General features: G+C 34.6%; 1 protein-coding gene across 1 annotated transcript in view; it reads left to right on the top strand.

The window, feature by feature from the left end:
* Nucleotides 1–27,445, top strand: part of LOC118935858 (serine/threonine-protein kinase TAO1-like) — a 136,540-nt gene that overhangs the window by 72,277 nt on the left and 36,818 nt on the right. Inside the window, exons 4-12 of the mRNA XM_057497744.1 lie at nucleotides 2,291–2,473; nucleotides 7,805–7,876; nucleotides 10,450–10,551; nucleotides 11,824–11,869; nucleotides 12,422–12,518; nucleotides 14,035–14,148; nucleotides 16,549–16,640; nucleotides 25,070–25,163; nucleotides 26,705–26,786. Coding sequence (XP_057353727.1) covers nucleotides 2,342–2,473; nucleotides 7,805–7,876; nucleotides 10,450–10,551; nucleotides 11,824–11,869; nucleotides 12,422–12,518; nucleotides 14,035–14,148; nucleotides 16,549–16,640; nucleotides 25,070–25,163; nucleotides 26,705–26,786 — 831 coding nt within the window. The 5' untranslated portion in view covers nucleotides 2,291–2,341. The remainder of the gene's footprint in view (nucleotides 1–2,290; nucleotides 2,474–7,804; nucleotides 7,877–10,449; nucleotides 10,552–11,823; nucleotides 11,870–12,421; nucleotides 12,519–14,034; nucleotides 14,149–16,548; nucleotides 16,641–25,069; nucleotides 25,164–26,704; nucleotides 26,787–27,445) is intronic.

Genomic DNA, 27,445 nt, shown 5'->3' with positions numbered 1-27,445 from the left:
CAGTATGTAATGTACCTCTTTACTCCTTGTAATTTTCCTAGCTCTGAAGCTCTGAATATTTTATCTGGCAATAATATAGCCTTTAGCTTTCTCTTCTTTAATATTTTACATTTCCCTTAATGGAGGTCAGATTCTCTTACCTTTCCACCATCTAACTCGCTCTGTCTCTCTCTCTCTCTCTATTATTTTTGAATTCGTTCCACAAATCTTTCGCTTAGATAAAGGATTCTCTTCTGGGTTGGCAGTTCTTTACTTTCCTCACTTTAAAGACACTATTGAACATTCTGTGGCCTCCACTGTATTTTATAAGAATTCTGTGATCATTCGAATTTTAGTTTATCTTTGCTTTTTGGGATTATGTCATGTTTAGGCTTATCAGGCCTAGCTGTTTGTTACTGATTTTGAGTTTACACCTTATTGGACCTAAACTCTTTGAATTTGCTCTGTTTGGGGCTTGCTGAGCATCTTGAATCTCTAAATTTAAGTTTTTGTCAAACCTGAGATCTTTTCTGCTCTTAGTAAGAATTGTTTTATCTAAAAAATAAGATTTTCTTTTCTTTTATAGAACACCTATAATGTGAAATTTAGACAATTTGATACTGTCCCACAAGTTTCTAAGGATGTATTCATTTTTTGGAATGTTTTTTTCTCTCTTTCATAAATTTTTACAAGATTTTGTGTAAAGTCGTGCTTTTAGTAAATGTAGTATAATTTGATATTTCAAATTTTTAAATAAGGTCTAAGTACATAGAAGGCTTTTTGTTTTTCACAGATGTATTAGTTAAATATGTACACTTTATATAGAATTTAGTTCAATCTCCTCTTTTTAGGAGTGATAAGTTATATGACTTCCTGTGGTCACATATTCTGGGAAGAGTTGTAATTGAAGCATTGTTCCAGGGAACTAATTTCCAGAGCAGTGTGATTGGTAAAAGTGAAGAATATGGTTCAGCCTTGAAAATGTTAGAAAAGGAATACAAACTAGTAATTTGAATTTTTAATGCAATGTAGTATTAATTTAGGGAAGTGCAAAAAATATGTAAATGTGTTTTATGTAGTTAGATATTTAATAACAAGCATTATAATTGGTTTAGTTGACTTCACTAAAAGGGAGACAGGCTTAAAAAATTCTCTGTTGTTTAAAAAATTTTTGAAATTAATAAAATTAAAAACATTCAAGAATTTTAAATATATGCTTTGGGCATGGAAAAAACTGGCTAGAGCTTTATTTTCCCTTAAGAGTTTAATGAAATCAGTTTTTGGAGTTTTTAATTTTAATTGGTAAATTTAAGGAGGACATGTTAACTAACATTTAATGTACTGTTTACTGTTCCTGAGTACTATTCTACACTTAACATTTATTAACTCATTTAACCCTCACAGCTACTCTGGGAGGTAGGTTATTTCTTTCATTTTATAGACTAGGAAAATGAGGTTACGCAAGTTCATAGTTGGTAAATAATTGTTGTCAGGTCTCCTATCTAGGCAATGTCATTCTAGAACCAGGTTCTGAAGCCTCTCATTTATAGCAGCCATTTTTGAAATTTGTTAATCTGATATAAAGGAACTGATACCAGAACCACCAGGAAATTCTGTAGTCTATCTACTTACATAATGAAGCAGATATGATAAGGCCATATTTTAATATGAATCAGGTTGTGGAGGAAACAGTTATCTATCTATGTTAAATTCATTATTTTCTCCCATTGCATTTTTCTTAGGAATGTCTGTGTTAGAGTTGATTAAACACTGCCATGTGGTATCTGAAAGGAAAAGAAATCTTACTGAATTAAATCTATTATCTATTTTCTTGCATTTGAAGGTCATTAACAGATGGGAATCTTCCTGTTGTTAGAAACATATTATGGGTACATTTTGAGTTGTTGGGCATGTTTTTAATGGTCTTCTTACTGTATTATCTCTTTTGCTTATGAGCTTATTGCATCAGAGTTAGGTAAATCTTTGAGTACTGATACAGAAAGCCTTCCAGTACATAAAGATTTACCTAATCTTTAGAAGTGTATGTATAGTATGTACTTACATACTATGTATAGTGGGAGTTTTTTTTTTAAAGCAGCTCAGATGATTGTGATGATGAGCTGGGTTTAAGAGTCCTGCACTGGTAGGCAACACTTTTTCAGTGAAATTCCACGTCTAAGATAATTTTATATCTGTAGTCAGAAAATGATATACTAATTATTCTTAACAACTTTTGCTTTTCCTTTTTTCTTTTCTTATTTCTCTCCAATTGTTTATGCCAACGTGGCTTCATTCATACCGATTTCCCAAGGGTTGGGAGAACAGCATAAAATTAGAATCAGACAGCTGATTGCCCAGCAGAATGTCATCAACTATCCAAGCACAGAGCCTGAAGGACCCTGAGATTGCAAAACTCTTCTCCAAAGAAGATCCAGAGAAGCGCTTCACAAATCTCAGAAAAGTTGGCCATGGAGGCTATGGAACAGTGTTCTTTGTAAGTGTTAAAGGCTTAATGTCAGTGACCAGCATTTATTTAATATCCAGTCCTGGCAGAGTAAAAATCAGTAATACAAAAAGACATAGGCAATAGTCTATTTTATAGTCACTTGCATTAGGTGTATATAAAAAGATCATTTTATTTATTGAGCTTCTTAGATTATTGAAAAAATGGGAAAGATATTCGGCTTTAATTTCCATGTTGTTTACACTACTTTAGCAGTTTTATGACTTACATTGTTATTGAATCAAATATTACAAAACACTGACTTACATAAAGTCCCATACACATTTCATTACTATTCATTCATTATTTCTTCCTATTAAGAATGCTTTTTTTTCTCAGCAACAAGTTTTGTATAGATGTTTAATATGTTTAATATTTTGGTAGTATTACAGATTTAGGTTTTTCATTTTAATGGGTACCTTAAGAATAAAAGAGAAAATGTGTTCCAAATTCTTAACAGTTTGAACTTTTCACTTAATTCTCATTTGTAAATTAGAGGTAAAAATAAGGTAGTAGAAACTCCCTCTGCAATTTTCCTACCCAAAGACAGCTGCTGTTAACATTTAGATAAACATCCTTGCAGAATCTTTTTGTCTACGCATGCTTTATGTGTGTGTGTGATGTAGGTTATGTTTGTTTGATTTCTGGATTGGACACAGAATAAGGGAAGAGGCACTCAGAAAACAGGTATTTCATAAACAACCTTTTTTCTGTGTTACAGTTTTGTCTGAATGTAAGCTTCTCCCATTGTTCTCCTTAATACTACTGTGGAGAAATATAGAATAAAAAAGGAAAAAAATATACAGCCTCTTAGAAATGGGCCCAATAAGAGAACCCTGTTGAAAAAATCCCTGTCATGGAGCCATTCAATGTGTGTCAGTAGTATTTTTTAGTTGACTTATTTTATTAAGTATAACTTATATACAGTAAATACAGATATATTAGATGTATAGTTTGATGAAATTAGACAAGTTATATGCCATACAACCAACAATTCAAGATACAGAATGGTGATAGTTGTGGGGAATAGAAAGAAGTAGAAAGAGGATAGAATGATAACTTGTTTTACCTCTTTTGATAATAAATATTTAGTATATTTGAAAGTTAAAATTGTCATTATGTATGGGGGGAGTCACTAATAGGCAAGCAGGAACAATGAATCCAACTGTATTTGGGCTATAACCACATTGGAGTAAAAACCAAAACTAATGCGAGTAACTTTCATACACAGTATTTTAAGTGTATACCCTCTGTCTGGTTGGGAAGAGGAAACTGCCAACAAATCTTGAACTCTTCTCTGTAAACTTGTTTCATATTGGTATGGGTGTGACAGTTCTGAATCTGTGTGTTAAAAGATTGAGCAGTGAATAATTTTGATGTCATTTTGGACTCAGATCCTAACTGAAAAGAATGATAGAAATAGGAAATTGGCAAATGTAAGGAAGAACCACGTGGGACTAGATAGGTATTGGATAGGAATTTGTGGCATTAACATGAACTAATTACATGACATATATATTTCCTAGCTCTCTCTTCTGTAAGATTTTAGTTGCGTTGATATCCAAGCAGCAAGCAGCACACTTAGCACTCAGATCTTGGTTTCCTCACTACATGGATGAAGAGCTCTTGCAGTAATGGTTCATTCTACTGTGGGGACAAGGATCATAAAAGATAAGCTTTAGAATAACTTGAACCAGAAATTTAAAAAATGCTTTTAAAATGAAAAGTAGGACCTTTCAAGAGGATGCTAGAACCAGCTTGAAGATGCTCCCACTGGCCACATCTGGAACAATTTGAGCATCAATATAGACATCTATTGATCATAACCCATTGAATAAAATAGGAATTCCTAATTTCCATGACAGATATAGGATGGATAGATAGTTAGAAAGGGAGGGCTTTTCTTTATAATAGAATGCTGACTGATAAATGTGAAAGGAATGGTAGAGTTGGGAAAAACCAGCATTTTGAAATCATCATTGCAAAGATTGTTTGGGGCTAGAATCTTCAGTGGTTGCTAAAACTAGGGGGAAAGTTTGATGAGCAGAATATTTATATAGTTTAAAAGTATCTCTCCACAGATTGCTTGTTAGATACAAAGTAGGAAACAGTGGTTATAACTATATACATTGGAAAGAAACAGTCAGACACCTTGAGTGGGTAATGAAAATTTGTAACCAGTGATGAACAGACATTGTATGTGTCCAGATATGATACCCTGAAAAGGACACAATATTACTCATGTAGTATTTCAACCACAGATATGTAACCAGAATCTGATCTTGAAGAAGCTTCAGACAAACACAAATTTAGCACAACTCGTAATCCTGAAGGGACAGAGAAACATGACTGTGGACATTAAATACTTTCCTGTTGTTTTTTTTGTGTGTATGTGATAGGCAAAATAATCTCATTTTAATCTGATTTAATTTTAATGTAATCATCATTACTAATGAGTTTGGATTTTAATAAATTACAGTCACTTTATATAATACATTATATAACACTTTTATAATACATTATATACATTACATACATAATATACATACATACATTATATACATAATATATATACATATATATAATACATTATAATACATTATATAATAACACTTTTTATAATACATTATAAAGAAATTAAAAGTAATACTAGAGCTGCAGATTTTGCAATAAAATAGAGTTTACCCTATAATCTTCTCCCAGATCCTTTAAAGTTTACAAGTTTCATAACCACAGAACCTGTATCAAAACTAAGAAATCAACATTGATACACTGATACTATTAACTAAACAACACACTTTATTTAGATTTTCCCAGTCTTTGTGCTCTTTTCTGTTCTGGAATCTACTCCAAGTGACTACACTGCATTTAGTATACCCTCTTTTGAACTTTATCTTGTGCTAGTTAGAAATGCAGCTCTTTAGCAGAACAATGAAATTGGACCCTTACCTCATACCATATATGAACATTAAAATTATAAAACTCTTAGGGTAAAACTGCATGACCTTGGTTTTGTCACAGGATTCTTAGAAATGACAACAAAAGCATGAACAAAAGAACAGCATAGATATTGGATTTGATCAAAATGTAAAATTTCTATGCTTCAAAACTGAAAAGACAACAATAGAATAGGAGAAATTATTTGTAAATCATATGTCTGCTACGGGACTTGTGTCTTGAATATATAAAGAACTCTTACAACTCAATAAAAAAAGGCAACCCAATTTTTAAATGGGCAAAGAATCTGAATTGACATTTCTCCAAAGATGTACAAATGGCCAAAAAGCACATAAAAAGATGCTCAACATTCACTGGTCTCAAATCTTGAAAACATTATACTAAGTGAAAGAAACCAGTCACAAAAGACCATATATTATATGGTTCCAAAGTGTACAGAATGGGCACATCTCCAGAGACACAGAAAGTAGATTAGCTGTTCCTTAGGGCTGAAGGGGTGAGGAATAGGGATAGGAGAGTGATAGCTAAAGTGTGTGGGGTTTCTTTTTTCTTTTTTTTTTAATGGGGGAAAAATTTGAGGTAAGGTACACATAATCTAAAATTTACCATTTTAACCATTTTTAAATGAAACAATTTGGAGTTTCTCTTTAAGGTGATGAAAGTTCTAAAATTGTAGTTATCAGTAAATTGCATATATGTATCATATTGATCAGTATTGCATGCATCTGTCAGTACTAAAAGGTATAGAATTACACACATTCAAATGGGTAAATTATATCTCATTAAAACTGTTAGAAAAGAATGTAGCTGGTTAGACCTATTGACTGAAATCAAGGGGCTCACAAATTGATGAGTAGAGAACATTTTGGAAAAATAAATTCATATTCAAGATCTTATGCAGACAGATCCACTTCACCCATTATGTTAGGCGGTGCACGTTTTCCTTAATCAGTCTGCTAGTAATTGAAATTGGAAGGTCATTAGTTGTTCCAAGGACCCACTTAAAAGAATATATATATATATATATATATATATTTTTAAGGAACTCTATTTAGGTATAATTTACATACCTGCTTGTCTAATTTTTTAACAGCTTTTTTGAGATTTAAGTTACATACTCTCAGTTCACCAAATTTAAGTGTGCATTTCATAGATTTTTAGTAAGTTAGATTTTTGTAGCCATCACCATAATCTAATTTTAAAACATTTTATCTTTGGGAATTCATTAAAGACTGAATTGAAGATGAATTCTTCCACAGATGACTAGAGATGATGAACCCTTCTTACTGAACTCATTTGAAATGTTTTGCAGCTATCCTCTTGTGCCTTCTTTATATATCATCTTTTTTTTAACACATAATGAGAATTTGGCTCTTATTTTCTAAAGAGTTATCTTTTATGTTTCTGTTATGCTTTTATTTTTTTATCAAAATTCCATAGCAGTGGTAAATAGTAATGGTGATAGCATTTTAGCTGTCTTGTCTTAATTCTAGTTAATAGTTGTTTACAATAGACATGATTTATCATGTTGAGGAATTACCTTTCCCATGTGGGTTTTCTAAGAGTTTGGTCTTCCCTGCATTAAATACATTTAGAGTTGGGCTCTTTCTACATTTTCAATATTTATTAAGCATTTATATATATAAGTATATATTTTTCCCCTTTGATTTGTAAAAAAATATGGCAAATTATGAAATGTTTTCCTGTATCAAAATTTTGTATTTCTGTGGTAATATATTTTATCCAAATGAAATATTCTTTTAATGCTCAGTAATATTTGGTTTTAAAATTTTATTTAGAGTTCCCTTGCCTACATTTATAAGTCAGATTGGTACCTAACTTTCTATTTTGCGCTGCTTGTGAGGGTTTAGTTGTTGGGTTACACTGCCTCCTTACAGTTAATGGGGTAGCTTTCCTTTTTCTCCCCTTTTATCCTGGGAAGTTCCCCTAGTGAAACTGCTCCACTCACAACAATTTTAAAGACAATTTAGTATTCTTTTCAATCTTCCACCACTGTTTTACTCGAATTTTCTTCTCTAGATCAATTTTAGTAGTTCTTTCCTAGAGAATTGTCCATTTCATTGAAATTTTGACATTTACAGGCCTAGCATAGACTTGTACTAGTCACTTATTTGTTTGTTTATAGTTCTGTTCAAATTTCTATATTTTTCCTCTCAACTAGCTGATTCAAAGATAAACATGCATTATTTTTATTTCTTAAGTACCAGCTCCTTGACAATTTGATACGCTTTTTGCTATCCATTTACTTATGTTTTTAATGTTCTTTAAAATCAGTTTTGGTACCTTTTTGGACATGGTAGTTTATAAATGTTAATTTTTACAGTGGTCTTCTGTCTTTTTTAGGCACGAGATGTGCACACCCATGACAAGGTGGCTATCAAGAAAATACCTTTTACTGGAAAGAGGGCTATGGAGGTAGGTGAAGTATGTATGTTTGTATTGGCATGTTAAAGAAAGCCATACCATTTTTAATTGGGGATAGGTGGAAATTTTTTCAAAAAATGTTGAAAAATATACAAATACTAAGGTTTATCTCAGTGAATTTACTTCCACAGACTCAATGTGCCCATTTAACCTGTACCTAGAGCCATAAACAGCATTCCTGACATCCCAGAAATCTCCCAACTACATCCCTTACTTTTAATTTTTTTGGATATGTGCTGCTGTCACGAGTTTTAATTTTTTAAATTGTTCAGCAGATTATTCTATAATAGAGGGATTATCATGTCTGAGAAAGTACACTAGAATAAGGTACATTTGACAGTAAGTATACTGGATATAAATTTTTAATGGTTGAGAAATTATTTAACGGCTGTTTCAAATAATCATCGGCAGCAATATATCTATTCTGAAAAATAAGGCAGTGGGTAATAATCTGAAAAATAAAATTTCTGTACTGTGTTGCATGTACTTTAGTTCATCAGTGTTCTGATTAGTTCTTCTTTAATTGCATAAGTTTATAAAATTACTTTCTAAGTCTGTTCTCTGTCTTTAATTCTTTAAAAAATTTATTTATTTTTAATTGTGGTAAAGTACACAAAACAAATTTACCATCTTAACCACTTTAAGTGTAAGTTCAGTGGTGTCAAGGACATTCACATTGCTGTGCAACCATCACCACCATTCATCTCCAGAATTCTTTCATTTTGCAAAAGTGATATTCTCCGCCCATCAAACAGTAACACCTCATTCCCTCCTCCCCGCAGCCCTTGGAAATCACCTCTCCACTTTCTGTCTCTATCAATTTGACTACTTTAGGTTTCTCATGTAATTGAAATTATCCACCATTTGTCCTTTTGTGACTGGCTTGTTTCACTTAATATAGTGTCCTCAAAGTCCATCTATGTTGTAGTGTGTCAGAATTACCTTTCTTTTTAAAGCTGAATAATATTCCCGTGTGTGTGTGTGTGTAAAAACACCACATTTTGTCCATCTACCACCTGTAAATGGACACTTAGTTGCTTCTACCCCTTGGTTATTGTGAATAATGCTGCTGTGCACATAGGTACACAAGTATTTCTTTGAGTTCCCGCTTTTAAACTTTAGGGTATATGCCCAGAGGTAGAATTGCTAGATCAGTCTTTAAGTTTTAAAGGTTTTGGCTTTCTACATTTCTGTAATCTCTGTTTTGTGGTAAATATTGTTTTTTGTGATAATTATACTTATGGGTATGGTAACACTATTGTGATTGATCACTGTTCCATTATGTCGATACCTAAAAAAACTCTTAATTTCTAAAACCCCTTAAAAAACCTCCATTTTTTACAAGTTTAATTTAATTTGCCATTCTACAGTATAACTTTAGAACCAGCTTTCATAGCACACTTGTGTTGGAGTCTGTTTAATTAGTCATGCCCAGAACAAAAAGTTTCACCTAGGGCATCATCTTCTCTCATTTAATATTGTATCCTTCCTGGAAGTTTTTTTTACATTGAAGAATACAGGTTTTAGCTTGGTTTTGTTTTGAGAGTTTGCCTCCCAGAGCACTCAAATTTGAAATGTAAAGCCCATAAAACACTTTCTGAAGTTAGCATCTTACAGCTTACACATTTTACACTGTGAATATCTTGCTCTATTTTCTTGAGGGCTTATGAAATAACATAGGAGATACAGGATCTTAAATTCTAGTGCAAAACATTTTTTAAAGTTCTGTATTCTAGTTCCCCTACCTTTAGAAATACGGTACAAGTCAGCAGTAAAGCTTGGAAAAACTGAAACAAGAACAAAAAACAGATTCCAAGTTCCCATCCCACATCTACTAAGCCTCTGGTATTTTCAGTTCCCTGATTGCTTCTGACAAGTAACTATATTTAGGATATGGCCTAAGTTTCTGAAGTTGTCATAGAGTAGCTTTTATTGCTGAAGGTTTATCTGTTATTTACTAGTAGGCGTCAATGGGAAGGTTCTTCGGGAAATCCTGTAGGAAAATGTTCCCGTGCTGCTTGGTTTTTCTGTGAACTTCCCTCTGTTATAACCTCAGTGTTCACTAGCATTTTAGAATATGTGCATTTAGGAAGTTAGGTAATTACTTGATTTGAGTTTAAACAGCACAAAAAACTTAACATTTGGTAGACAATATAAGCCAGAAAACACAACAGCTGAACTTTAAGATATGTAAATCATACAACAAAAGCTGCAAAAAAGAAGGGGGAGGTTGAACTTTTGAAGAAAAACCACTAAATATAGTATATAGTTTTCAACAGGCTTGGTGTGTGGTTGTAAAATTTTTATAAGACTCATTGATAATAAATTTTATGAAAATAAAAATGTGTCCTACCTGGAATTAATTTTATGGTATTGAGTTGTAAACTATATGAATGTAATTTCTTTAAAATATATTAGTTTGACATTTAAATATTACAAATAAAGCAAAGTTGTATGTTCTTGTTAACTTTTTAATCTAATAATTACTTTTGTACTTCTATAGTTTTCTAAGGAAAGGCAACTGTTCCTAATTCTTTCCTTTATTCTTTTTTTTCTCCGCACAGTGTTGGCAGGGTATTATTAAGGAAGTCAGTTGCCTACGAACATTAAAACATCCCAACATTGTAGAATACAAAGGCTGCTATTTATGTGAGCACAGAGCATGGGTAGGTATCTGCTCTCCCCTGGCTGTAATTTTAGTAGGTTTAGTTTATAATTAATTCAAAAATGTCTCAAAATAGTTGTGTAAAGCCACGCACAAACACCTTGAAATGTGAGCTCATACTGAGAAAAGAGGAGCAGCTTTTCCTGAGACTCTTAGGCAGTAAGAAATAACAGAACCTTTGCCGGTTGACTCCAGAGATTCAGCTGACCGTCACGTGCACGGGAAAATGTTCTGATGTATGTTAGCGGTATCACTCTTCAAATGCTTTATCAAACATTTGTTGAGAGCAATCCTATCAAAGGATGAAAATCAGCATTTATTTTTGACATAAATATATTGTAAGCTATTTAACCACAAGGATCTTGGTTGGAATATTGGTGGTGAATCCTGGTGAAATCTGAGCTGATTGTGATTCTTTGGCTGAATAATACTAAAGGTAGAAAATTGGGACATTTTATTGCAGAAAATGGAAATTAATTTTGCCCTATTGTTGAAACTAAGGTAAGGTAGTAATCTTACAACGGTTTAGGCATAGTAATTATGTCTTTTCAGAGAAAGGCTAAGTTTTCTTTAAACAGGAATGACGTTTTATTTTTAATAAGCTACAGCTGATTATCATTTTAGTATACAGAACTTAGATTTATTTAGATTTGTAATGTTTGGTTTAATTTGATGGTGATGGTACTCCTAAATTTGAGGCTGTGGTAAAAGAAAAAACAGTGGCAGAGAGGGTAGACTGCCTCTCTGTCTTTCAAGTTTCTCCATCTGTAAAACAAGGATGACAATAGGGTCTACTTCCAGAGGTGGTTATGAGGATTAAATTAGTTAATATATATAAAATACGTGGCACATAAGAGGTGCTCTTTGTTTGCTTTATAGGAAAGATTTAAACTATAACCTAAACTTTGTATATATATAGTACCAGAGGACGATTTTCTGCTTCCTTAACAATACCAGTATTGCTACTATAGGTTAATATTAATGGAATATGTATATTCCTTTATAGCTTTAGTTAGTAATTATATGAAACACACATCTTCTACAAGCAGTTATATGTCGGCATTATAAAAGATTAATGTAGCATTGGCTTAACTTCGTGTATGCATTTAACAAGTTTCAATATGTATACTTATGTTTAAAGGTAATTGATAAGTAGAGTTTGTTTCACTTCAAACTATCTTCTCGATCTCCTTGGTGAATTTATTTTATCTCATATAGAATCTTTTTATTTTAATAGTGTATTTTAATGTTTTTATCATTTTTTCCCCTGTAGCTTGTAATGGAATATTGTTCAGGATCTGTTTCAGATTTGTTGGAATGTAAGTTTCCTTTATTTATTAAGAAAAGAAAAGTATTAGTATAATAAAATGAGAATTCATTCACTAAGAGACTTTTTTAATAATGTTAAAACTTTCCAGGAAGAGTAAAAACCTTTGTCTTTTCTAGAGTCTCAGTGTGGTATGCACTGTCCTCATTAAATACTACGTTTTAGCATAAAAATGAGTTTTCTTTCATTATGATTTAACAGGCATTTTTCTGCCTTCTTTATCATTAAACTTGATTTGTTCCTTCTGTTCAGAATGAAGATATGTAGGAATATAAAAAGGGAAAGCTTCTCTTTCATTGTTTTTATAATCATGAAATAATTGTTAAATGTTAACTTAGAGGAAAATAGGCTGTGAATTATAATGACTAGGGACAACTGCACACTTAGGTTCAATTGTTTTGTTTATTATCTTGGAAAGAAAAAAATTCCTTCTTGCTAAATGTTAGTTTTTTTAAATTTGCCCATATATTAGATATGTGTATATGTATTTTAAAATAAAAATGTTCTATAGAATAATTATTTTCAAATGAAATCTTATTTTAAGTTCACATAATGCCATTACAAGAAATGGAAATAGCAGCAATTATACACGGTGCTCTTCAGGGATTAGCCTACTTCCATTCTCGTGCCAGGATCCATAGGTAAGTACTTTAAAGATTACCATATATTAATAAGCAAATTTATCAGACCTAGAATTTATTAATCCTGAAAGCTTTGTTGGTTTTAGCTAAATAAAAGTATTCTGGAGTTCTACAAATTCATATTTTTTTAGCTTATCCATGTCTTAAAATGAATATACTAATTTATTTGATCTCTTTGTTGAGAATAATTTTTATCTTTTTCTACACATGCTGCTGGGCCTTCTGAAGTATGTGCACTTTATAGATTTGTGATAGAAATTTAATTATAGAAAAGTTTAATTTGTGAAGTGGAAAAACGATAGGGATTATATATTCTTACTTGTTTCATTTTACAGATGAAGAAACTGATGCCCCAATTTGTGACTCACTTCTCAAAGCTGATGAAGCAAGATAGATTAGACTAGAACTAACCTAGATCTTTTGTCCTCCTGGTGACTCATAATGCCAGATTTGTTCCATTGATTCCATGACAGAGACAAGTAAAAGCTACTTAACACTCTATGCTTTTGAGATAATCCTTGATAATCCTTGATAATGGATAGTAATTTAAAGATTAAACCATCATAAACTACATTTTTAGCATTGGTATTGGTTTTGTCTGTTTTTAGAAGGAAGGTAGCATTTTTAAAATTATCTATGTGAACCAGACAATACATAGTAAACTTGTATAGTAGAGTCATTGCAAATTAATGGGTTATCAGTTTTTTAGATGAGGATAGTAAGGTCCAAGAGAAATCCACATGCATAGTAAATAAGAGAATGAAAGAGTTGGAAGCAGAACCTGAGGTCTTCTCAACTTCAAAGAACCTTCCATTTTTAAAAAAAACAAATGGAAGAAAATAGATTGACTTAATGTTACACCCATTATAATACTGTATAGTATGAATTTAGAAATTTCTTTCTTTTTGAATGTTATGGTACCCATTGGGAATACAATCCCATTATAATTTTCTTAGTTCACATGTACATTGCTGATTTGGAAAAGAGCTTAAAAGTAAATTTGGGATCATTGATATTACCTTACCCATGTGTTTCAGTTTTCATTTATATTTAGGTAGGAGAACTATGCAAAAATTTAGAATGATATGAGTAATTAAAAAAAAACAAATTTGGGGCATCAGGTTCTTTTTTTTCCATTATATTGTTAAGGGTCTACTCAGAAATCTTCCAGTCATATAAGAATGTTCAGCTAAATTTTTAAAACCATTATTTGTACCAATAAACAGGCACTCAAATATCGAGTCTGTGCTATTAATTACCTAATTTTTTTCTTCTGTTTCTACTGCTATTTTATCTTCTCTTTTAGAAAATTGTTACTATATACTTATAGGAATTCTGTGTATCTCATTTCTTAGTTTGGATCTTAATTCTCATTATCCCAATTGAGAGATTATCCAAGGCCTTAATTATTCTCATTTCTCCTTCCCTATTTTATAAATTTTTATATGATCTTTATAATTTTCAGTATAATCTTACAAAGGAGAGAAAAATAATTTTCTGTGTTCCTTAAACGCAGAGACATCAAAGCAAGAAATATCCTTCTGACACCACGAGGCCAGGTGAAACTTGCTGACTTTGGATTTGCTTCCATGGCCTCTTATTCCAAGACTTTTGTGGGAACACCGCATTGGTAAGCGTAGTCCTATCTGCTATTCATCCTCATAATTGGAATAGGCAGTGTGTGGTTGTACTTTTATCAGGTGCTTTATGTTTCTCTTGGAAATACAGTGCTGCTTTAGATATTACTCTAAGCACTGTAGTTTCAGATACAGATTTGGAGTGCTGCCCTTGTATCTCCTACTGTATCATTTGTCCCCCCTACGTTTCTTTCCTGTTATCATCTACATCATGTACTGGGGGTAGGAGTGAAAAAATTTAAATTTTTAAGAAGGGAGAAGATAGAAATGCTAAGTGGAAATTTTCTTTAGATTTATACTTACTGTGTGTCAGTATCTTCCGAATAAGAGTACCTGAAGACTGGTAGCTGATTAGGAACTTTTTGTTTTCATTTTTGATTGTGGAGAATTTCAAGTATACAGGGAAATAGCCAAAAATATAACGAAGGCTCACACAGCGGTCAGCTCAGCCTAACAGCACTACCCCAGGGCCTGGCTGCCCTGTGTACTTGACCTTCTTGCCCTCCCTCCCACCTCCAATTATCTGAAGCGACTTCTAGACATCATCTAATTTTATTCATAAATAATTCCATATTAATGTCAGCAAGTTTGAAGGGTATAATTTTCCACATCTTCAACTTCCATAGATGTCCTCTCTCTGTATATGTTGAGAAGTGTCTTAGGTCTACTGCATCTTCTTTTCCACCTACCTTTCAAATCTCCCAACTCCCAGTTTGTTAAAGAAAGGCTTCTCACCCATCCTGAAGAGTAGAGTGATGCATTGTTCTGAGAATTAAAAGCCTCAAACCATCACCAGAGGGACAATCTGAGAAAACGTAACATCTAGAATATATGGCATCAGAAATATTGAAGAGTTAGGACACCAAGTTTTGGCAAAGGGCCTTCTGCCTTCACAGTCATCTCTCTTCAGTTCCTTTTATTCCTTGCTCTTTCTTTTCCCCAATTATCTTTCCTCCCATCTTCTTTTCTAGTGAATCACAAATTATCTCATTTACAACTGGGACAATCGTTGTGAGGACACATTAACATGTTATTTACAATGAGAAATGAAGTTTGGCATTTCCTGACAGAAAATAATTCTGATCTGAATGGTTCATATGACCGTGCAGACTGGGTTTGCTAATTAGGTTATTATACAGCAGTGTTTTTAATGAATTGAATGAGCGAGGTCCTCAGCTCCAAGTTGTAAATATCTGTAAAGCACATATACATATGTGTGCATTATATCCTTTGCAACGATTAAGTTTATAAAATTTAGATACCAGCTCAAAAATATACAAGCGGATACATCATTTTTTAAATAAATTCATTGGAAGTAAGAAAATAAAAAGTTTGAAGACCACTGTTCTGTATGACCAAAAATTTCTTATGTAGAACCCTAGTTTAGATAGAATCCTCTTCCCCTGTATAAAAAAGGGTTCTTTGGACAAATAATGCTTCTTTATGGTCACCCTCTTTACAAGTCAGTGATCAATATTAGATACTAGAAAGGAGCTAGAAAGTTGTGCATTAAAAACAAAACTACCTTTTTAACTTTGTTGAACTTGGTGACTCCCCAAGCTTACTTCAACATCTTAACACATTAGAAGCCCTCTATTATAGGCAATTGAAATTTGTATACTGTATATTAGGAACACAGCACTATGTACATATTTACATATTTTTACACACAGGAACTCACATACGCCTGGTGACAAATCTTATTAAGCAGTCAGAAACTGTTCTAAATGTTTGTGCTTAACAAGTAGAAAGGAAGTATAAGGTAAAGCAACAGTGAGAACATTAGTCTAGCTGAAGATGCGAATTAGCGTTTCATTTTATAGCCAAGATGCCTCCAAAGTTAATAATTGTATGATTTATTTAGTTATGAGTGGCGGTCCTAGCCACTTTTATCACAGAACACTACTCCTATTTGCAGAAAAGACTGACAAACTGCTTATTCATTGTTGCTTATTGTGGCAGATATTTTCTCAGCTAAATGTAGTGAGTTTGTTTACTTCAAGAAAACAAGTGCTAGTGATAAAAATTTAGACTTTTGTAATAAGATGCTGAAACCAAAATGTATGAAAACCGCTGGCATAAAGGATATACAATATTACAATCTGCAAACTTGAACTGATGCAGAACGCACCCCTGCTTGGGGGAGTCTTCCCTCCAGAATGCTGGTACGTGATCATGACAACTGGTGAGAATAAGTCTAACACTGTGTACGCAACGGTAAATATTCACCTCACAACCCGTAATGCATTTATTTCCCATTATAAGAATTCTTATGTCCAGACATATCATCTGGAATTCACACAGATATTCTCCATGTGGACGGTCATTATGTTTTTAAAGAATAGTATACTTTTCTTTTCTTTTTTAACTTTAAGTAACATTTTATGTTTTAGGATGGCCCCAGAAATAATTTTAGGCAGGAATGAAGAACAATATGATAGCAAAGTAGATGTATGGTCTCTGGGGATAACATGTATTGAAATAGGTAAGCATTACTCTTTATTACTGTGTAGTAAGTTTTTATCAATGTTTCACCTCAATTTCTGTACCAAAGTACAGTTTTTCATTTTTATGTCAGTGTTTAAGGGGAGCAATAAATCTATCAAGGTTGTCACTTTGGTTATTTGGCAATTTGTATATATATATATATGCTAGTTTAGGTCTATTATATTTGCTGTATTAAATTAGGTCTAAAATAGTTTCTACTGTGGTATTAATTTTGAGGTATGTGTTTCTAAAATTTAATGAGTATTTGTTAAACACCTAGAATATGTCTATGGTTATAGATTCATGAATGCTTTAGAGTAGTAGTACCGCTACTAAGGTTACTTAATACTTTATATTCGGTATGAGGATTAGGTTATCAGCTTGCATACCTTATTGTAGTTTGAATTTTTCATTTTCGAATCATTAATCTACAATTACATGAAGAACATTATGTTTACTAGGCTCCCCCCTTCGCCAAGTCCCCCCCACATACCCCTTCACAATCACTGTCCATCACCGCAGTAAGATGCTGTAAAATCACTACTCGTCTGCTCTGTGTTGCACAGCCCTCCCCAAGCCCCCACACACTCTACATGCTAATCGTAATGCCTCCTTTCCTTTTCCCCGCCCTTATCCCTCCCTTCCCTCCCATCCTCCCCAGTCCCTTTCCCTTTGGTAACTATTAGGCCATTCTTGGGTTCTGTGATTCTCCTGCTGTTTTGCTCCTTCAGATTTCCTTTGTTCTTATACTCCGGAGATGAGTGAAATCATTTGGTACTTGTCTTTCTCCACCTGGCTTATTTCACTGAGCATAATTCCCTCTACCTCCATCCATGTTGTTGCAAATGGTAGGATTTGTTTTTTCCTTATGGCTGAGTAATATTCCATTGTGCATATGTACCACATCTTCTTTATCCAATCATCTACTGATGGACATTTAGGTTGCTTCCATATCTTGGCTATTGTAAATAGTGCAGTGATAAACATAGGGGTGCATCTATCTTTTTCAAACTGGAGTGCTGTATTCTTAGGGTAAATTCCTAGAAGTGGAATTCCTGGGTCAAATGGTATTTCTATTTTGAGCATTTTGAGGCACCTCCATACTGCTTTCCACAATGGTTGAACTAATTTACATTACAACCTCGCCAACATTTGTTCTTATTTGTCTTTTCGATGATGGTGATCCTTACTGGTGTGAGGTGATACCTCATTGTGGTTTTAATTTGCATTTCTCTGATGACAAGCGATGTGGAGCTTCTTTTCATGTGTCTGTTGGCCATCTGAATTTCTTCTTTAGAGAGCTGTCTATTCAGCTCCTCTTCCCATTTTTTAATTGGATTATTTGCTTTTTGTTTGTTGAGGTGTGTGAGCTCTTTATATATTTTGGATGTCAACCCTTCATCGGATCTGTCATTTTCTAATATATTCTCCCATACTGTAGGATACCTTTTTGTTCTATTGATGGTGTCCTTATCTATACAGAAGCTTTTCAGCTTGATATAGTCCTATTTGTTCATTTTTGCATTTGTTTCCCTTGCCCAGGGAGATATGTTCAAGAAGAGGTCACTCATGTTTATGTCCAAGAGATTTTTGCCTATGTTTTTTTCTAAGAGTTTTATGGTTTCAAGACTTACATTCAAGTCTTTGATCCATTTCGAATTTACTTTTGTGTATGGGGTTAGACAGAGATCCAGTTTCATTTTCTTACATGTAGCTGTCCAGTTTTGCCAGGACCATCTTTTGAAGAGACTGTCATTTCCCCATTGTATGTCCATGGCCCCTTTATCGAATATTAGTTGACCATATATGTTTGGGTTAATGTTTGGAGTCTCTGTTCTGTTCCATTGGTCTGTGGCTCTGTTCTTGTGCCAGTACCAAATTGTCTTGATTACTCTGGCTTTGTAGTAGAGCTTGAAGTTGGGGAGTGAGATCCCCCCAACTTTATTCTTCCTTCTCAGGATTGCTTTAGTTATTCGGGGCCTTTGGTGTTTCCATATGAACTTTTGAACTATTTGTTCCAGTTCATTGAAGAAAGCTGTTGGTAATTTGATAGAGATTGCATCAAATCTGTATATTGCTTTGGGCAGGATGGCCATTTTGACGATATTAATTCTTCCTAGCCAAGAGCATGGGATGAGTTTCCATTCGTTAATGACCTCTTTAATTTCTCTGAAGAGTTTCCTGTAGTTTTCAAGGTATAGGTCTTTCACTTCCTTGGTTAGGTTTATTCCCAGGTATTTTATTCTTATTGATGCTACTGTGAATAGAATTGTCTTCCTGATTTCTCTTTCTATTACTTTATTGTTAGTGTATAGGAAAGCCACAGATTTCTGTGTGTTAATTTTGTATCCTGTAACTTTGCTGAATTCCGATATTAGCTCTAGTAGATTCGGAGTGGAGACTTTAGGGTTTTTTATGTACAATATCACGTCATCTGCAAATAGAGACAGTTCGACTTCTTCTTTACCAATCTGGATTCCTTGTATTTCTTTGTTTTGTCTGATTGCCGTGGCTAGGACCTCCAGTACTATGTTGAATAACAGCGGGGACAGTGGGTATCCCTGTCTTGTTCCCGATTGCAGAGGAAAAGCTTTCAGCTTCTTGCTGTTCAGACAGATGTTGGCTATGGGTTTATCGTATATGGCCTTTATTATGTTGAGGTACTTGCCTTCTATACCCATTTTGTTGAAAGTTTTTATCATGAATGGATGATGAATTTTATGAAATGCTTTTTCAGCATCTATGGAGATGATCATGTGGTTTTTGTCTTTCTTTTTGTTGATGTGGTGGATGATGTTGATGGATGTTCTAATGTTGTACCATCCTTGCATCCCTGGGATGAATCCCACTTGGTCATGGTGTACGATCCTTTTGATGTATTTTTGAATTCAGTTTGCTAATATTTTGTTGAGTATTTTTGCATCTACGTTCATCAGGGATATTGGTCTGTAGTTTTCTTTTTTGGTGGGGTCTTTGCCTGGTTTTGGTATTAGGGTAATGTTGGCTTCATAGAATGAGTTTGGGAGTATTCCCTCCTCTTGTATTTTTTGGAAAACTTTCAGGAGAATGGGTATTATGGCTTCTCTGTATGTCTGATAAAATTCCAATGTAAATCCATCTGGCCCAGGGGTTTTGTTCTTTGGTAGTTTTTTGATTATCGCTTCAATTTCATTGCTGGTAATTGGTCTGTTTAGATTTTCTGTTTCTTTCTGGGTCAGTCTTGGAAGGTTGTATTTTTCTAGGAAGTTGTCCATTTGTCCTAGGTTTCCCAGCTTGTTAGCATATAGGTTTTCATAGCAGTCTCTAATAATTCTTTGTATTTCTGTGAGGACTGTCGTGATTTTTCCTTTCTCCTTTCTGATTCTGTTGATTTTTGTTGACTCTCTTTTCCTCTTAATAAGTCTGGCTAGAGGCTTATTTATTTTGTTTATTTCCTCGAAGAACCAGCTCTTGGTTTCATTGATTTTTGCTATTGTTTTATTCTTCTCAATTTTATTTATTTATTCTCTGATCTTCATTGTGTCCCTCCTTCTGCTGTCCTTGGGCCTCTTTTGTTCTTCTTTTTCCAATTTCGATATTTGTGATGTTAGACTATTCATTTGGGATTGTTCTTCCTTCTTTAAATATGCCTGCATTGCTATATACTTTCTTCTTAAGACTGCTTTTGCTGTATCCCACAGTCGTTGGGGCTTTGTGTTGTTGTTGTCGTTTGTTTTCATAATTTGCTGGATCTCCATTTTGATTTGGTCATTGATCCATTGATTATTTAGGAGTGTGTTTTTAAGCCTCCATGTGTTTGTGAGCCTTTTTGCTTTGTACAGTTTATTTCTAGTTTTATGCCTTTGTGGTCTGAAAAGTTGGTTGGTAGGATTTCAATCTTTTGCAATTTACAGAGGCTCTTTTTGTGGCCTAGTATGTGGTCTATTCTGGAGAATGTTCCATGTGCACTTGAGAAGAATTTATATCCTGTTGCTTTTGGATGTAGAGTTCTGTAGATGTCTATTAGGTCCATCTGTTCTAGTGTGTTATTCAGTGGCTCTGTGTCCTTACTTATTTTCTGTCTGGTGGATCTGTCCTTTGGAGTGAGTGGTGTTTTCAAGTCTCCCAGAATGAATGCATTGCATTCTATTTCCTCCTTTAATTCTGTTAGTATTTGTTTCACATATGTTGGTGCTCCTGTATTGGGTGCATATATATTTATAATGGTTATATCCTCTTGTTGGACTGAGCCCTTTATCATTATGTAATGTCCTTTATCTTTTGTTACTTTCTTTATTTTGAAGTCTATTTTGTCTGATACTAGTATTGCAACACCTGCTTTTTTCTCTCTGTTCTTTGCATGAAATATCTTTTTCCACCCCTTGACTTTAAGTCTGTGCATGTCTTTGGGTTTGAGGTGAGTCTCTTGTAAGCAGCATGTGGATGGGTCTTGCTTTTTTATCCATTCTATTACTCTGTGTCTTTTGATTGGTGCATTCCGTCCTCTTACATTTAGGGTGATTATTGAAACATATGTACTTATTGCCATTGCAGGCTTTAAGTTTCTGGTTACCAAAGTTTCAAGGTTAGCTTCTTTACTATCTTACTGTCTAACTTAACTCACTTATCGAGCTATTATAAACACGGTCTGAGGATTCTTTATTTCTCTCCCTTCTTATTCCTCCTCCTCCCTTCTTCATCTGTTGGGTGTTTTGTTCTGTGCTCTTTTTAGGAGTGCTTCCATCTAGAGCAGTCCCTGTAAGATGCTCTGTAGAGGTGGTTTGTGGGAGGCAAATTCCCTCAATTTTTGTTAGACTGGGAATTGTTTAGTCCCTCCTTCATATTTAAATGTAATCTTGCTGGATACAGTAATCTTTCTTCGAGGCCCTTCTGTTTCATTGCATTAAGCATATCATGCCATTCTCTTCTGGCCTGCAGGGTTTCTGTTGATAAGTCTGATGATAGCCTGATGGGTTTTCCTTTGTAGGTGACCTTTTTTTTTTTCTCTCTGGCTGCCTTTAATACTTTGTCCTTGTCTTTGATCTGTGCCATTTTAATTATTATGTGTCTTGTTGTTGCCCTCCTTGGATCCCTTTTCATGGGAGTTCTGTGTACCTCTGTGGTCTGAGAGACCGTTTTCTCCACTAGTTTGGGGAAGTTTTCAGCAATTATTCCTTCAAAGACACTTTCTATCTGTTTTTCTCTCTCTTCTTCTTCTGGTACCCCTGTTCATGCGGATATTGTTCCATTCTATTGGTCACTCAGTTCTCTTAAAATTCTTTCATTCCTGGAGATCCTTTTGTCTCTCTCTGCATCAGCTTCTATGCGTTCCTGTTGTCTGTTTTCTAGTCCATTAATGGTCTCTTGCATCTTGTCCATTCTGTTTTGAAGTCCTTCCAGAGCTTGTTTTATTTCTGTATTCTCCCTCCTTAGTTCTTGCATATTTCTCTGCAAGTCCATCAGCATGGTTATGACTTTTGTTTTGAATTCTTTTTCAGGAAGACTGGTTAAATCTATCCCCCCAGGTTCCTTTTCAGGGGAAGATGTAGCAGATGTCAAAGCTGTTTGGGTTTGTCTTGTCTGGATGAAATTTTTTTGCGTTTTCATGTTGATAGGTGCAGTGGTGAGCTATTGGATATCCTTCTGTCAGGTGGGAGAGCTAAGGCTTTCCACTTACTCCTGGCCTCTTTACTGGGACAACTGCGACCCCTAGTGGCTTGTGTTGGGTACTTGCGTGTAGACTGGGTCTCTCTCTCTTGCGCGGCCGGTATGGAGGAAGCTCCCTTGCTGTGGGAGTGGCCAGCCTCAGGCTGCTGCTGTGCTATGCTGGGGCCCCTGAGGGGTATTGGATGGGGGGCTGTTTGGCTGTTTACCTCTGTGAGGGGTATTAGAACTGTTTCCCAGGGTGTTAGTGTGCCCGGAGTTCCCTGGAATTTCCAGCTGCTGGACTGTGACCCAGGATGCTTCCGTCCAGCTGTGGCATCCCTGTCCCTTTAAGACTTTCAAAAAGCACTCGCTTTTCCTTGTCACAGGGGTGCTGGCTTTGGGACCCACTCACAGGTCTTGCTGTCCTATTTCCCTAGTTTCCAGCACTCCACGCATGCACTGTGTCTGCACTCTGGCCCGGATGGCTGGGGCTGGGTGTTCAGCAGTCCTGGGCTCCCTCTCCCTCCCCGCTCTGACTCGTCTCCTCCCGCCGGGAGCTGGGGTGAGGGGCGCTCGGGTCCCGCTGGGCCGGGGCTTGTATCTTACCCCTTTCACCAGGCGCTGGGTTCTCGCAGGTGTGGATGTAGTCTGGCTGTTGTCCTGTGTCTTCTGGTCTCTCTTTTAGGATTAGTTGTATTTGTTGTATTTTCAAAAATATATATGTTTTTGGGAGGAGATTCCCACTGTCCTACTCACGCCGCCATCTTCAAACTACTCATTCTTAAAGCTGTTGGGAGGACAGTGTAAAGTAGGTGTCCATGTCACCTGCTGAGCCATGGTAGCCCGGCGTGGCGTGTCAGGGTCCTGTGAGGAGAGGAGGGAGTTCCCGCAGTCAGAATGCCGTGTATGTGGAAGCAGAACCTGTCCAGGGAGGGCGGCAGTCAAGTTTGGAGATTCAGAGTCGTGGTGGGGTAACCAAAGCATTCAGACCTGGAAGTAGCCCAGCATGGGGTGTCAGAGGCCAAGGAGCACGTCCACATTTGGGGGTGGGTCACCTGACACAGTGGCAGTGCCTGATTGAAAGGAAGGGGGCTTCCCTCCTGAGGGCTGATGAGGAGGGCCTCACTGCAGAAAGTGATCCAGTTTAGATGGGGTGTCAGAAACTGAGTGGATGAAGTGGACATTCACACTGTAGACAGGCTTGGAATGGGGTTTGAAAACTTGATGGGGAAAAGGGGAAAGGGTGGTGGCCAAGATGGGAGACTGGCTATGTACAGGGGCGAGTCATCAAATATATTAAGGATAATGAGAGTGAGGTTTCTTACTGTCAGAGAAGAGTGCTACAAATAATGGAAAGAGAAGGCTCGAATAAATAGTACTATAGCATTGGATTTGAGATATTGTAGTGAACTCAGTTGTTTTCAATAAACAACTAAAGATATTTAATGTGCAAGTATGAATACAAATACATGAGGGACGTGTGTGTTCCCTTCCTTTGTCCACTGACAGGATCTAAGAGAAGTGACACGGGCAGTAGCAGTGAGCACACTGCCTGCCACAGCTCCTTGGAGCCGTGTCTACAGTAGGGAAAGCATAAGATGATCCTGGAACATCTTAGTGGGCCAGAGAGCAAGGAGCTGAGCAGGGAATGATGGAGCCATGCCGGAAAGGCAGAAGTCGGCTAAAATGATTCTCAACTGCTCAAAAATGAAATGATTTCAACATCAAAATAAATGATAGTAGCAGGTTATAAATTATTAAATGAAGAATCTAAATCTATACAATAAGAGAATAAAATGATCTTTATACAAAACAGAATATTTATATAGACTCAAGTATCTTTCACGAATACTTAATAGTTACAATGGAAAAAAGTGAAACTTCACCATGAAACCTTGTGGAATGGCCTTAAGTGATCAAAGTGAACACCATCAATGACAAGACAGTCTGAAACCATGGACCTCTTCTATAGGATCATCATAGAATACACTGAGAAAAGCGAGACACTTGCTTCCGTGATTTTCCTGCCAGAGATGTAGAAACTAAATTTAATAACAGCACAAAGCCAAACTGAGGGATATTTGAGAGTCAAAATTGTATGCTTGTGAATTGTCAAGGTTATGACTTCAACTGTTACCTTAAGACTAGAAAAAGAAGGGCGAATTCAATCCACAGTAAACAGAACAAAGAGACCCAGAAAAGATCAAAACAGAAATCAATTAAATAGAAAATGAAAACAATAGAGAAAATCAATGAGATCACAAATTAGTTCTTTGGGAGAATTAATGAAATTAATAAACCTCTGGCTAGATCAAACAGAAAGAAGACACAAACAACCAATATCAGGAATGACAGGGGACATGACTCCAGATTTTACACATATTGAAAGGATTATAGGGATATTTTATGTAAGTTTAAAACAGAAAAAATGGACAATTTCCTTTAAGGATGCAGATGATTGAAGGTCATTTTTGCTACAAAGGACATTATTGGGACATTTGATTGAAACTACAGTGGAGCTTAAGGATTAGATAATAGTCATGTATTCATATTAATGGTCTGATTTAATGACTGTGTTAGGTTCTCTTAGAATGTTCTTGTTTATTGGAAAAATACACTATTTGGAGATGTTGTGCATCAGGGCTGCAATTTCCTCTCTATTGACTCACTTAACTAAGTTCTTTGAACTCTACTTGCAACTTTTTTCCTAATTTGGGGTTTATTTAAAAAAAAAACTAACAGTGCTTCCATGCTCCTACATAACAGGCACATATTTAACAGGAAGTTTTCTTTCTTTTATAGCGGAAAGGGAGCCTCCTTTATTTGCTCTGAATGCAAAGCGTGCCTTAAAGCTCATTACCAGAAATAACCCCCCTACACTACAGTCTAATGAATGGTGAGTATGGCTGAGAGATATATTGTTCAACATGATAAAAATTAAATACTTTTTCATAATGTTATCAAAAGGATTTCATTTCAATGAGGTGAAGTGTATATAACCTGAAGAAATATTAAAATAGCTTAATTTTATCCTTACGTCATGTTTATCCTTTATTATCTCTACTTTTCATAGCATGTATGTAACTCAGTTCAGAAATAAAAGATAGATGATCCTACATGGGAGCAAAAAGTATGGCTTTTGTATAAAAAGTAATATACTTTTTGTACCTTAACGACACATACAACCCTGATTATATAATAAATAGCATGATTTAAACACTCATATTTTAAAACTGCAGTATATAGACTGCCACAACCTGTACAGATGTTTAATTGGGGAATGGTTTATAATTGATGTGATATAAACTTATGTAAAAATAATTTGATAATTTATCAGAATTACCAGATAATTCATAATTTTTGGCTGATTCTAATTGTTATTTATTATTCTGAATGTGCTTTGATGTTGCATCTCCTAGTGCTTCTTTAATAATACTGTTATTCATGTAAGGAAGTTTGTTGAGAACAAATGGACAATTTTAGGAAAGAAGGATTTTTATCAGTGATAGAAAATTTTAATGGGAAAGTCTTCAGGTGTATCTAGCATTTGAAAAATTCTAGGGGACTACCTACTATACTTAACAAATACTTTAATATTCACAAGTAAGATGCATAAATTAGCAATAATTTATTTTTTATCATTACATTATTAAGGCAAGTTCACAGGTCTTTGCTGCTTCTGTAGAGATGTTTTGAAGAAATCTTGGCTCAGAGTTTATTATGGTACATCTGAATAATAAATACACGAAACACAGGCTGTCTACACTGGTTGATACTTTGGGGATTCAAAAAAGAATTCTTGTATAAAAGAATTAAATCTTATTTGAATATTGATGACAAACATTGATGGAATATTTTTTACTTACTGCCTTCCTGAACTCTCATCAGTGACACTATATAATAGTATGTTACAGAATTCTACTTTTTAAAAAAATTTTACTGTTTTCTGGAACTTTTGTCCATTTGCTCAAGGACACTAAATACTTAGGTTTAAAAATTGTTATTTCCAAAACAAATAGCGTGATGTTCTGAAACATGCTATATGGAAGATGATCCAAGGGTCAAGCAAGAAAGAGACGTGGCTAGAGAAAAGAAAAAAAAATACTAAGAAGCATATTATCTTAGATTTGAATGCAAAAAGGAAAATGATTGACTTCCCTAATTTACCACAAGGTAGAATGAGTTGTGATACTTCAGTATGTGAGAGCAGGATTTTAAAATAATGTGTGCAAATCTATCTTTCGAAAATGGTAAAGATTCATTAGTTGCTTTGCATAGCTTTTTATAGACTTACATGATGAAATATATAGTGTGTTGAGTCTGCTTTCTTTTTATTATTTCTATTCTCCCTCCCACCCATAGGGACATGCCTTGATTTGTGGATGTGTTTTTAAAGGAAATAGCAATATGTTCACTTAATACTTTCCTTTACAATAGGTCCAGTTCTTTTCACAACTTTGTAGAGGCTTGCCTCCAGAAAAACCCTAAAGATCGCCCTACATCAAAGACACTTTTAAAGGTCAGTTCTACTCTGTTATGTACACCTAAGAAATTATTTTAAAGAATGTGTTTTATCCTTCTTTGATTCCGAATCAGTGTTAAGTACGCTGTACTGGGTTTTGCTAAAATACTAATTTCATAATAGCATTCTTTCTTGGAAATTTTCTTAGTTGCTAAGTTTTTCGTTTGTTTTTCAAAATTAACTGCTTTTACCATGTCTGAATAGAATATATAGTTAAATATTCAATATAGTAGTACTAAATGACTTGATTTTTATATGTGCAAGAATATATTCATGAGTTACAACTACAAATTTTAACTCACGTGGAACAATGTCATTTCAGAGGTGGCAAAGCATAGTTTAACTTTGGATTTAATTTTTGTATCTACCATACTTTATATATCGATCTGTCCTATATAAAGTAATATGAAAGGAAGAGAAATGATGTGTAATACATTTACATAAATACCTTGGGAGAAAAGAGATTTCAAAAGAACTGTTAAAAATGGATATCACATTTTTATTTCCTTTTGAGAAATATGTTTTTCTAACTTAGCAGTGAAAATATTTTAAAAGTAATGTGAATTCTATTCATTTTTCAATAGGTTTGGTTATCTAACTTAAATAAATTATTAGTATATGCTTTCTGTTCTCAAAAATGTTTTCATTTAGAGGTT

Source organism: Manis pentadactyla, chromosome 3, assembly GCF_030020395.1.
Source record: "Manis pentadactyla isolate mManPen7 chromosome 3, mManPen7.hap1, whole genome shotgun sequence".
Lineage (NCBI taxonomy): Eukaryota > Metazoa > Chordata > Mammalia > Pholidota > Manidae > Manis > Manis pentadactyla.
The sequence above is the reverse complement of the archived record's forward strand: the minus strand, read 5'-3'. Positions and strand labels throughout refer to the sequence as shown.